Source organism: Equus quagga, chromosome 2, assembly GCF_021613505.1.
Source record: "Equus quagga isolate Etosha38 chromosome 2, UCLA_HA_Equagga_1.0, whole genome shotgun sequence".
Lineage (NCBI taxonomy): Eukaryota > Metazoa > Chordata > Mammalia > Perissodactyla > Equidae > Equus > Equus quagga.
The window spans coordinates 52,704,895-52,718,155 of NC_060268.1; the positions used below are offsets into that span (position 1 = coordinate 52,704,895).

General features: G+C 39.9%; 1 protein-coding gene across 1 annotated transcript in view; it reads left to right on the top strand.

The window, feature by feature from the left end:
- Positions 1 to 1,119: 1,119 nt before the first annotated feature.
- Positions 1,120 to 13,261, top strand: part of AQP9 (aquaporin 9) — a 42,716-nt gene continuing 30,574 nt past the window's right edge. The window contains exon 1 of the mRNA XM_046655296.1: positions 1,120 to 1,565. Within this exon, the coding sequence (XP_046511252.1) occupies positions 1,455 to 1,565 (111 nt within the window). The 5' untranslated portion in view covers positions 1,120 to 1,454. The remainder of the gene's footprint in view (positions 1,566 to 13,261) is intronic.

Genomic DNA, 13,261 nt, shown 5'->3' on the forward strand with positions numbered 1-13,261 from the left:
TCCACTGGGACTTGGGAATCATGTGGTCATAAGTAACTTTCAAGACAATGGTGTTCACGATAACTTAACCAGGAGTTAAGGCAAAATGCTGCATTCTTGTCCTGGCTCTGCAACAGTGTGTCCTCAAGCAAGTTATAACTTCTTTAGGCTCAAAGTCTGTGTTTCACCTACAGATTACATATCTCCTCCTACCCTTGGACTCTCAACAGCTGTTTTCTCCAGACCTCTCCTCCCTCCCTTCCTGCCTGCCTCCTCACCTAGAAATGATTGCCCGCTTCCTGCAGAGGTATTCCAAAACAACTGCTGGATTCTATTTCTTAGACAAACCAGTTTTGAAAAGCAAGGCTTGATTATTTGATGTGATAAGAAGCTAGTCCTGAACACAATTTGTTGCCAGAGAGGATGTTAATTCGTCTCCAATGGTATAACTAGGAGCCTTGTTTAGGTGTATTTATCTCCTTTCTTGTTTAATTGGAGTGGCATATACTCAGATTGATCTCTTTCTCGCTCAAGGATCTCCAAGAAGTATAAACTGTCAAGCTGCTATTGTTTATTTTTGTGTGTTTTGCCTAAATAGTTTATGGTAAACGAAGAGAAGTAACTTGGCTTTCAAACTGGAATCCTTTTTCAGAAGAAAGTCAAGTTGCCTTCTCCATCTTTCTGATTCTTGGATCCCAAATTTTCCTCAGTAGATGAAGCCCAGCTTCAGTAAACAAGAAGGAGATCCCACGCTGTTCTACAGACTTCCAATGTGAAACTTGCAATGGTCTCTCTGTATGTTAATTTCCCCATCTCAGGAACGGACACAGTGGTTCTTACCACCCTCAGGAAGGTGTCATCAAATCACTGAAATGATACTGGAAGAAAACAAGAGTGATGAATCTTGCAGAACAGCACATCTATCTTCTCTTCATGTTTTCCAATTTGCATGAAAAGCTCCTTCAGAAAAGAATGTTTACGCTCGATGTATATATACCTGGTTTGACAATTCCAAACTACACCCCAACCACCCACTTCCGAATAGGGGAAAAAAAAAATCAGAAGCTTGAATTGTGTAACATGTAAATCTCTTCTGGACTCGTGCCCATCCCCGTGGTTTAGCAACACAACCAGCACAGCATTTCTTTTCTCATCTCTTGAAAAAAAAACCCAACAGAGAAAAAAATACCTTGAGAATAAAGGTAATGATTAATCCACCGGGCACAAAAAGGATCGTTTTGGGGATTTCAGGTTCTCACTCGATAATTCAAATAAACAGCAGTGAACAGGGAATGACAATTTCACCAGAAGAGGATTAAGTCACAGGCTCTAATTGCATCTGCACAGAGAATCTCACCAGACATCTCCAGGAACCTCTGTGCAGTTGTCAAAACTTCCATCTTCATTTGCGAGTGAAGTAGGGACCAGAGGAAGCAGGTATTGGTGGAAAGAGTGGTCCTTGAAGAAGCCCCAAGATGCAGCCTGAGAAGGGACAAAATGAGAAAAGCTTCAAGCGGAGACTGGTTTTGAAGAGCAGCTTAGCTAAAGAAACACTCTCCGAGTTCTTGGGCACGTTTATAATGATTGTAAGTATTTCCTAATTTCCTGAGTTCCGACCCAATAATGCCTCCCTGTCTACCTAGCTGGGGGCGGGGAGTTTTGGTTTGTTTTCTTTAAGTTCATCATTAGATTCATCTCTTCCAAGAAACACCAAGTTACTTCCAGGCTGTTTGGCTACTTAGTGGCCACAATATTAGGCTTCCATTTCTCATGTCTTTATCCACAAGAGTGGTTGGGGTAGAAGGGCGGGGGGGTGAAGTACTTTCTTCGTTTCAGAGATTTACTCAGACTCTGAGAGGGCTTTGTGATTAGAGTCAGCTGTTAGAAATTTTTCTCATTGATTAATTGGTTACAATTTTCCTCATTGATTAATTGGTTTATACCCTGCTTGTTTCCCACAAACACCGAGGTGACTCAGTCACTTGAAATAAGTATTGAAAGTCAATAAATATGCATAACAAGAAACAGCTCATTATTACAGTTGCTTTGCAGACACTGTGTTGTCGGACCACTTGACTTCTAGTAAGCTAGAAATTGCACTAGGTGGAAATAGTGGACTGTGCGGTAGTCTAGCTTTGGTTTTGTGTCATTTTTCCCCCTATTTAATTCAAGATAATTTCTAAAGATCTTTAATTAGACAATTTCGAGAAACTTCTATATATAAAGGCAGGATTGATTCTAAGAACCTCTCGAGGTTTTGTCCAGAGATTTGTGCAGCTATTAATAAAAGATCAGAGGGGCCAGCCCGGTGGTGTAGTGGTTAAGTTCCTGCGCTCTGCTTTGCAGCCTGGGGTTCGCTGGTTCGGATCCTGGACAGGGACCTATGCACCGCTTATCAAGCCATGCTGTGGCGGGCATCGCACATATAAAATAGAGGAAGATGGGCATGGATGTTAGCTCAGGACCAGTCTTCCTCAGTAGAAAGAGGAGGATTGGCGGCAGCTGTTAGCTCAGGGCTAATCTTCCTCAAAAAATAATAAAATAAATTTTAAAATAAATAAAAGACTGGGAAGATTACTAAAGTGGCGTGGGCTGTAGGCTTTCATCTGGCTGCATTTCCAGCATTCTCTGGATCTTGAATTGTTAGTTGGAGCAAGACTATTTGTGTACAGAAAGTTAAATGTTCAGTTGTTCCCATGTGTAGCAACTACTGATTTTAGCTTGCTTTTAAAAAAACAAACAAACAAACAAAAAACTGCTCAAAGATTCCCTACTCTAGGTATAAATAATTTCATTTTTGTTAAGCTTATAGAGAATTGTCCATAAACTTTGTACATTAAGAAGTTCTTTGGTAATATACGGCATGGTGACTACAAGTAATAATCCTGTAATGCATATTTAAAAGTTGCTAAGAAAGTAGATCTTAAAAGCTCTCATCACAAGAAAAGAAAATTTTGTAACTATGTATGTTTGGATGTTAACTAGACTTACTTTGGTGCTCATTTCACAGTATATACAAATATCAAATCATTAGGTTGTACACCTGAAACTAATATAATGTTAAATGTCAATCGTACCTCAATAAAAAGAAAATCCTTTGCTTTGGGTAGACACATATTAATTTAGGAGGATAAGCCAAGATTGAGAAATGAATATGAACTCGAAAAATTGAACTAGTGTAAAATGAGTGAGAGTCATAACTTTTCTGGTCTCTTTGAGCCTCTTTTTACCTGATTCATTCCAGTGTTTTCAAAATGTTATGGACAATTTCCCTCACTCCTTGACTGTCCTCACCGGTGTGACTTAGGTAGGGGGAACTCTAAAGAAAATGAAAACCCATGATTCTTCTGATTCCAATCACTGCTTACTGAAAAATCGCCCACACAAATCCTTGGATTTCTATTATTTGACTATCTGGTCCCAAAGAAGAGAGTGGCTGTCACCACAGACTGACTTCAGCCCACGAAGCCTCTGACTTAGGGTCCGGAGAAGTGAAGCAAATTCAGTCACAATTTTGAGTGCTCTGCAGAAAACACAGAGGAGGAAGTGAATCCATTTTGCAACGGAAAAAGTTAAAACCCTCTTTATTTCTTCACAAGAACTTGTTTCATAATCCCATCCCATCTGGGATGAGTAAGTGAAAGTCGTTTTCAGCCATTCACTGTTCTACTCTTGCAACTAGCAGCATGTCTTCCCCTAGCATTCAAGGTGGGAGCTAAAGAAGTAATATCCTAATATTGTAATTTGAAAAATCAGACCTCATCTTCTGGCTAAAGCCAATCATTTCCTGGAAGGTTTGATTTCTATCTACACTGTATGTTTATCTTTCTAAAGTGAACCCTGATGAAATCTGTAATCGTAATTATAATCTGCAAGTTTGCTCAGGTTTCTGGAGATGTGTAAACAAGAAATTTCTGCACAAACACAATCATTTTTAAGCCAATAAATCTACATGGTTTTGCTCAAAGGTTATCCAAAGTAATTGTTTCTGCTTTATTAAAAAATGTCCATTTTGCCTTGCTTTCTCCTGTAAAATGCTTTGCATGTTGATAAGGCACGAGGAAAGGGAGCATTAAAAAGACAGCAGAGGAAAAAGAGGGGGATTGGCAGCAGTTAGCTCAGGGCTAATCTTCCTCAAAAAAATAAATAAATAAAAGACATCAGAGGAAGGGCTGGCCCTGTGGCACAGTGGTTGAGTTCATGTGTTCCACTTCAGCAGCCCGGGGTTTGCCAATTCAGATCCCAGGCACAGACCTACACTGCTTATCAAGCCATGCTGTGGCAGGTGTCCCACATATAAAATAGAGGAAGATGGGCACAAATGTAAGCTCAGGGCTGATCTTCCTCAGCAAAAAGAAGAGGATTTGTGGCGGCTGTTAGCTCAGGGCTAATCTTCCTCAAAAAAAAAAAAAAAAAAAAAAGACAGTGGAGGATATTAGGACCCATCAGTCCTTCAGATTTTTGAAGTTGGTTTTCCCCCAGACCTTGGGAGTCTGGTGCCATTTTTTTCCCCTTCTCTCAAAAACAGCTCTTAGGGGAAGTAGGTCAAACTCATTCACACCCTGGTTTAAATGACTGATCAGGCTTACTGCTAGCATTAAGGGAAAAGAAGGTCCATGAAAAATACTTCCTAAACTACAACTAAAAACAGCAATAGTTAAGTCACGTGACAAAGAGCTGGCTCTAATTTGGCATTTAGACGGGGGATAGATAGGCCTTTTCACCTTTGCTAGTGTCAGGAAGGTTTGCAATGCATCTTCTCTATTACAGGGAAGAGGTCTCGGAACCCTGAGCTGCCAAGGGAGGGAGCATGTATTAAGTACCTATCATATGTTAGCTTCTTTACGTCCATTTGTTTAAGCCGTAAGTATAGCTGCATTAGGGTGGCTTTATTATCACCCAAAAACAGTTGGAGAAATGAGGGCCCAAAGCGATGAAGCAGCAAGCCAAAACAAGGAAAGCAGAGAACTGGGATTCTTTCTAATTCTAGAGCCTCCACTTCCCACCCATTGCTGGAATCCCTTGGTCAATGTCCTTGATAGATAGGAAATCAGACTCCCTCTGCTTCAACATTTCCGTAGATTGGAGCCGTGCATTAGCTCCCCTTTGCTTGCGGCCATGTGAGTTTAACTGGCGGGCACCTGATGAGACCAGACCACTATTTGTGCCCTAAAGTCAATGTCTTTACTTTCTCTGAAGCAGAAAATACTGCTCAATGTGGGTGGACAGGTTTAAGGTGATGATAGAGAACAGAGGACTGCTCAGCCCCCTCCACAGGGGCCTGTCATCTGGGGAGTTCAATGCACGTTAAATACACGCTTCACGTCAAGTTCCTGACATAGGGAACATTGCTCATTAAATGCTAGCTCCCTTTCCCCTTACCTGCTCCTTCTCCTCCTCTGCTTGAAAGTCCTTATAGTATCTGAAAACAACTGCTTTGTCTCTTCCTGGGCATCTTGCAGACACCTTCCCCCAGCATCTGCCATGGACCTCTGCACATACATAAATGGGACCTGTTAACGTGAGTTGAATTAGAATCTCTTCTTTGGGTTAAACTTCCTGGGATCTCTAGTCAGTGCTCATAGTAGCCATGTTCACTCCCTACTATTCTGTGTACCCTCTTCTCTCTTCAAACATTTCAGGATTCTTTGAGACAGAGCTCATCCTATTGAAGATGCTGAGGTGAACAGGCCAGCAAGCAGCCATATTTCCTCCTGCAGTAGAAGAGCATCCTTCTGGGGCTGCACTCATGAGTGGGTAGCATCTACTTATGTAATGGGGAGGACCCTAAATTCTTTTCTCATCCTATCAAGCTTGCCCATTAGAGATCTACCTTTTGACATCTCTAAGAATGAAAAAATGTAAGCACTTCTTTTAAAAGTAATACCCTTGAGGGGCTGGCCCCGTGGCCGAGTGTTTAAGTTCGCGCGCTCCGCTGCAGGCGGCCCAGTGTTTCGTCAGTTCGAATCCTGGGCGCGGACAGGGCACTGCTCATCAAACCACGCTGAGGCAGCGTCCCACATGCCACAACTAGAAGGACCCACAACTAAGAATATGCAACTATGTACCTGGGGGCTTTGGGGAGAAAAAGGAAAAAAATAAAATCTTAAAAAAAAAAATAAGCCTTTAAAAAAAAAAAAAAGTAATACCCTTGATCTGTGCCCTGAAGGGAAATGGAAAGGGTAGAGCCTGGGACACAGGCCATGGAGGGCATGGGAGAGTGGGCCATGCAGGAGGGGGGGAGGAAGTGTGACTGATGCTACATGAGAAACTTCAGACCCCACAGTGTTTCCTGTCTGCTCTGGCCTCCCTCCATGACTTCATGACTAAACTGTCCCCTTTGTCAGAGTCACCGCATTCATCATTCCATCCTGTGTGGATTCCATTCCATTCTCAGATGTGCTGACTATTGAAATCCTAGGACTTTAAAGTTATTATTACAAAGTGTGCTCAGATCTTGGAGTAGGTCTATTCCATATTAGAGAGCTTTGAAACAAAAGAATACATGGTCAGCAATTAGAGTGAAATAGGAAAGTTCTTAAAATAAGCCTGCTTTGCAGGGCATGATTCAGGACAATTTTGGTCTACTACATTACTTACAATTCCCAGGAACTGGGAGGACAGTTCTGAAATAAGGGTGGGATGGATGTAGTTGGTCCTTCATATTGATGGGGAAGCTGAGACACAGGCTGGTACAATCACATGTCCTCTGAATTATCAGGAGCTCAGTTGCCCAACCTATGTCCTCACTCACCCTCGGGTTCCAGTGTGATTTTCCTCCAAGAGACATAGGGTGTTTCCTCATGTAGATTCCTGTTTGTCTTTATATCTTTTCTGGGAGAGAGAGAGAGGGTGACAGAGAGAGGTGATCAACTCCATTTCGCCAGATGAGAAAACAGATGTAACATAATTAACAGGTTCACCCAAGATCACCCAGCCCATGCATGCAAGACCTGGGCTTGATATCTTGACTCCAGTCATTCCTAATATACCATTATTTGATGAGCACTAACTACTTTTATGTGAAAGCCCAAGAGAACTTTACTAATTTTATAGCCTAAAACACGTTAGATATTAGAGATGTCAAAAGTTGATTATATAGAACAGACATGATGATGGCAGGGAAATTTTATAGATGATCTATTAGCAGAGTTTTCGACCTCTTTTCCCCCTACAAACACATTCAAGCCTCTTGTAACACTGGGGTTGTGAGGGGGTACAGCATATTGACCGTGCATTACAATGCGTTTTTCCACTGGTGGTTCTATTTTCTAGATTCTCCTTAAAACTACCCTGTGGCTCAGAGCAAAGGACCTACAGGGAAGTGGGCCTTAAGAGACCCCATAACTCCTCTCTCTTGCTTTCTGGCTCAGCAGTCCCCAGCCCTCTATCTGTTTCTTCTCTGCTTGGTTCTAGCTTCTTGCTTTGCAATGCCATGCCCTACTCCAAGTCTGGGATGTTCAGGACGACGGTCGCAGAGCACTAGATCTGTCAGTTTGCCAACGGATGATGGGCCAGAAGCCTCTGCTGTGAGAAGTGCCCTGGCTGATTCCGGCCATGGATGGCTTGTCGGCCAGAGGCATGGAAGGATCTGCCATCCTTAGGCCCCGATGCACTGGCTTTGGAATGAAGTGGTCTCTGTTGTCCTGTCCCTATGTCTCTCAGATGAGACAACAGAGACCCACATGCTCACAGAATTCTGTCAAATGCTCTTTCAACCACAGCAGGACACCAGAGAGAATGTCCGCCGTCAATCCCACTTGTTTCTTGTTATTTACTCATGATTTTTATGTCCTGTACTCGGCAGGACACCCACTCAAGTGGATCTGCACTTCTGTACTTGGGTGTTTGGTCACTGTAAGAAAGTCCAAGGTTCCAAATCTGAAGGTGTGGAAGAGCTAAAGAGGGAGAGTTCCATGCGGATTCTTGTCCTGTATCTTCAGCAAGTGGTAAAGGGGCCTGAAGCAGGAAGTTAAAGAGTTGTAGTTCTCTTCCTTCAGACACAGTGCTGGGGACAAAAGACAGGGAAGGAGGGTAACATTTACTGAGAATACCCTATACCCAGCCTCTCATTAATCCTTGAAAATCTCATGAGATGAGGGAATTGTTCTTATTTTACAGATGAGGAAATTAAGGGTTAGTACAGTTAAGCAACTTGCCCACAGGCAAGTGTTTGGTGGGGCCAGGATTGAAATCGAATCTCTGGTGTCTCTTCCCCTTGCTGAAGTTATCATTCTCGCGTATGCTTTTGAACTTTTACCACTGCTGCCTATAGCCCATATATGTCACTGTTCTGTTTGTTTAAAAAATTTACATATATGGCTTCATAGCTTGTATACCTTGTACAATTTGAGATTTTTCCCTGAAGACACTTTTTGGGATTTATCTATTTGGGGACATGGAGATGTAGGTAATTCATTTGAATTGTTGTGTGGTATGGCGGGTTTGGATGTCCATCCCCACAGGAACCATTATGTTGTTTGCGATTTGTCACAATTACCCACACTGCTGCACTGAACATCTTTGTACACGTCTCCTTGCACACGTGTTCCAGAGTTTCTCTTGAGTATATACTTAGAAGTGGGTTTGGTGGCCCGAGGGCATGTGCATCTTCAACTTTATGTGTATTGGAGAATTACTCTCCACAGTGGTTTCAAATTTGTACTTCCAGCGGCAACATATGAGTTCCCATTTTCCACATACTCACTGACCCTTGATATTATCCAACTTTACATTTTTGTCCATTTGACACATAGGAAATAGAATTTCACTAGTAGTTTTAATGAATTCCTAGTGCAGTTGATCATCTTTTCGTGTTTACCAAAACTTTAGATTTCCTGTTGTAAATTGTCTGTTCATATCCTCTGCACATTTTGTGTTTTTTTGTTGGTTTTTTTTTTCTTTTTCTTATTGGTTAAGGGATTTTGGTATTTACTTAAAATCCAGACGTTAGAGATATTTTGTGTTTTCTTATACAGTTTAATATTTTGCTTTTCATATTTAGGTCTTTAAGTCATTAGAATTAATTTTGGTGTGCCACATAGAGTAGGTGTCTCTTTATCTATATCTGGAAAACTAGCCAATTGTCCCTGTACCATTTTTGACCAGTCTATCCTATCTCTACTGACTGCGATGACGTCTCTGTCATATACTAGTTCATATATGTGTATATGGCTGACATCTAGACTTTATTCAGTTCCGTTGATCTCTCTTTCCAAACCCTCACCAACGTCACGTATTTTTGTTAGAATCACTTTCTAAATAATTTTTGTCTGGCATTCTCCTTCCTTATTATTTTTTCAATATTGTCTTGGCTATTTTTAGGGTTTTATTCCTCCACATGAATTTTAGGATCAGTTTATTGAGTTCCATAAATACCCTGTAGAGATTTTGACTGGAATTGCATTGAGTTTGTATGTTATTCTGGATAGAAATGACATCTTTAAAATACTGAATCTTAGCTGTGAATAGTTATTCATTTACAGGTCTGATTTTATATTTCTTTTTAAAGTTTTACAATTTACCTGGTATTAGTCATATGTATCTTTTGTTTGATGTATTTCTAGGTACCTTGGGTTACTGTTACTATTGGGGAGGGTACGTTTTAAAAATTATATTTTCTGATTGGTTATTACTAGGGTTTAGGAACAATATTGATTTTTGCATGTTGACCTTGTATTCAGCAACTTGGTAATTCATTTATTAATTCAAGTTAGTTTATAGATTATCTTGGATATTTTGTATAGATCAGGGCTGTCAAATCTGATAGCCACAAGCCATATACGGCTACTTAAATTAAAATTAAAGTTAAATTAAATAAAAACTTTAGTTCCTCAGTCTTCCTAGTCCCATTTCAGGTGCTCAAGAACCGTATATGACTATTGGCTACCATACTGGGCAGCACAGATCTAGAACTTTCCCTTCATTGCAAAGTCTTCTATTGGATGTGCTGACACAGATGATTATTTTTTTCCTGAGACTATGAGAGCTTTTATTTTCTTTTGTTTCTTTCTGGAACTTAAACATTTAGTTTCTTCTTCTTGTCTTATTATCATGATTAAAACCTCTTGCACAACATCATTAGAAGCTATAATTGGGGGGATTCTTGTTTTATTCCTCACTTTAAAAAATCTGCTTCCAATGTTTTACCATTAAATGTGACAATTCCTGTAGGTTTTTGGTAGACACTCTTAATTTGAGTAATTTTGTCTACTCCTCATTTACTAAAACTTTCACTAGGAATTATTGTTGAATTTTTAAAAAGTACCTTTTCTACATCGATTGAGAGAAACATATGGGTTTCTCTTTTATCTATTGATGAAGAAAATTACACTGATAAATATTTTGGGCCTTAAATCATCCTTACATTCCTGAGACTAATTTCCCACCTAATCATACAGCATTTAGTTTGCAATGTTTTAATAAGAATTTGGACTATAATTTCTTTTTATTATGTTGTCCTTGTCGTATTATTATCAATTCATGTTAGCCTCGTGAAATGAATTGCAGTTCTTTCCTTCTTTTTATATTTTCTGGAACACTTTGTATAAAATGAGGATTGTCTGTTTCTTAGAGATTACTTAGTATGTGCAGTGAAAAGGGTGTGGAGAGAGAGAGGTGTGTGCGAGAGAAGATTTCTCTAAAAGTTGTAAGTCTAGTTTAGATTTTCTCTTCTAAGTTCCATCTTGGCAATTTATTTTTTTTTCTAGGAAACTGTACTTCATGTGTGTTTTCAAATGTAGTTTTTCAAAATGGTTAATAGTTTCAAATTAATACAGGGCAAGCAATAATTTTGAAAGGACTTTTCATAGTATTTGCTTACGGCTTTTAAAATCTCTATTGTACCCGGGATGATGTCCTGTTTTTAATTTTTAATGCAATTTCCTTGTTTTCCCTTCTGTAGTTTCTGGTTTGACCTTTCTCATATCCTCCCATTAAATTGATCAGCTTTCTTTATTTCTTTATTTATTGCTCTTCCCATTCCTTGAGTATTTACCCTTATACTTTTAAAAAAAATGTATTCCTGAGTTATAAAGTTTAAAGTAAATCAACATCTTTCTTTCTGAACAATACAAAATTTTTAAAAATCCTAATTGTGATCAGCCACTCCATCTTACAGGTCTTTATTGTGTAATAGTTAAATTCTACCTTTATTATTATTATAGGTGTTTTTAATATTGAGGAGTTATTTAAATTTACTGTTACTTACCAGTCTGTTTGCTACTCATGACTGCATATATCCACTGCTTTCTTTCGGTGCACTCTTTGTGTAGTACGTTCTTTAGGACATTTTTCAGAAAAAGGATGTGAGGGATAAATTTCCTCAGTCTCTGTTTGCCCGAATCTGTCTTTATTTCACTCTCAAGGTTCAATGATAAATTAGCTGATAAATTTTAGATTGATGATTGTTTTTGCTTGGCATTTTGTGGGTGCCACCTCAACATCTCTATTGTTGCTGTTGACAAGTCTGTTGTTGGTCTAATTTTTGTCCTTCATAATCTGCGTTTCTCTGGTTCTCTGCATTTCTCTGGTTAAGAATTGCCCTTTTTCGCCCCCCTGAAATTTCACTATATTGTGACTAGGGGTGAACTTATTTTATTTGTAGTGCTCAGGATTCATTGTTTATCTTTAATTTAAAGATTCATAATTTTCAACAATTCTGGAAAATTCTCAGCTTTATCACCTTGCCTCTCCCCCAGTCTCTCTCTATTTTCTCCTTTTAGAACTCCTATTATATTTGTGTATTTGCTTGACCTTCTCACTTTTTTCATTATGTCTCAACATTTCATTATGTCTCTTTGTATTTCTCTCTTAATTTCTCCATGCCGAGTTTTGTGTAGTTGTCTCAAATCTACCTTCCAATCCACTAATTCCCTATTTAGTTGTATCTAGTCTTCTGTTTAACACATTCATTAAGTCTTTAGTTTCATTAATATGTTTTCATTTCTAGAAGTTCTATTAGGTTCTTTTTCTTAATTGCTTTTCTTTTCTCTTCTTATGTGCTTATTTCTTTTATCTCTTTAACCCACTAAGGTCTAATATATACGATTATTCTGTCATCTCAAGTCTTGAGGGAGCTAATCTTCTTGCTTATTTTATCCACTGATTGTCATCCACAGAGGGTCATTTCCTTTAGTATTTTGTAAATTTGTATCATAAACTCTTCAGGAACATTTATTGTTCAGTGTGAGAATTCCATATGGCCTGAACTGTGGAGCTATTCTTCCAAAACCTGTTTGCATTTGCTTCTGCTAGGTTTCCCAGGTATATTACCAACCAGAAAGGGTTATTGTGAAGTGAAAAACTGAAGAGGTTAGATTGATGAGTGTGGGTGCCAGGTTGAAGAGCGCTCTCCCAGAAGAACAGCTCTCTGCTCCGTTTCTCCCACGTGGGATGTGTAACCATGAAGGACTAGGAAATCCTACGCTTTCTCCAAATCAGGCTGGTTCTCTTCCAGTCCTTAGACCCTGAGTCAGTATCAGCTGAAGGAGGACTTTCCTGCAGGTTCCCCTTAGCAACAGTGAACATGAAGGGCCAGACTGGCCTGGGAAATTTCAGAGTTCCAAAGAACCTGGGGAGTCTGTTCTGAGTGACTGATCTAGGGCTGCAGATTCCTGAAGCCAAACCGGATTCTGCTCAAGAGAACTGTGCTTTTGATCCCTGAATTTTAATTTGGACCCAGAAAACTCGCTATTGTCATTGATTGTCAAAGGGGAAGTTTTTTGTTTTCTGCTTCCCAGAAGTGGGTTTGGTTAGTTCTTTTCAGTGACAAAGTCCATTGCAACATGTTCTCATTAATTGACAAGAAAGGGGAACAGAGGAATGAGGGCAGAAGTTGGCTCTTCTTTACTCATCAGCCTTGTGATGAAGATAGGGCATAAAGTGAAGGACTGTGGGGAAGGGAAGCCTCATAAAAGTGAGATAACCAATAGAACTGATCAAAATGCTAAACAGCCCAGCAGAGAAGGCTGCTCTCCACATCTGATGAGCACCTTATTTCATGTCTGAGGTAGGATTGCAAATGTTTTCAGAGGAAATATGCCAGCAAAACGGACCATGCCCCCTTCTCCATCTTGATAGGTTGGCCAATCATGCTAAGACACAGGCCTGGGGTAGCCAGTCAAGACCAAAAAGGACCTCAGGGCTTAGTCCCTCTCAGCCTAGAATCAGCCCACATGACTTAGTCTCTGTTTGGAAATTTAGACTTTCTTAGGAGGAAATCTCCTGAAAACCCTGCACCTCTCTCAATAGGTGAGTGGTTAAAGAGATTGGGGTGTATCCA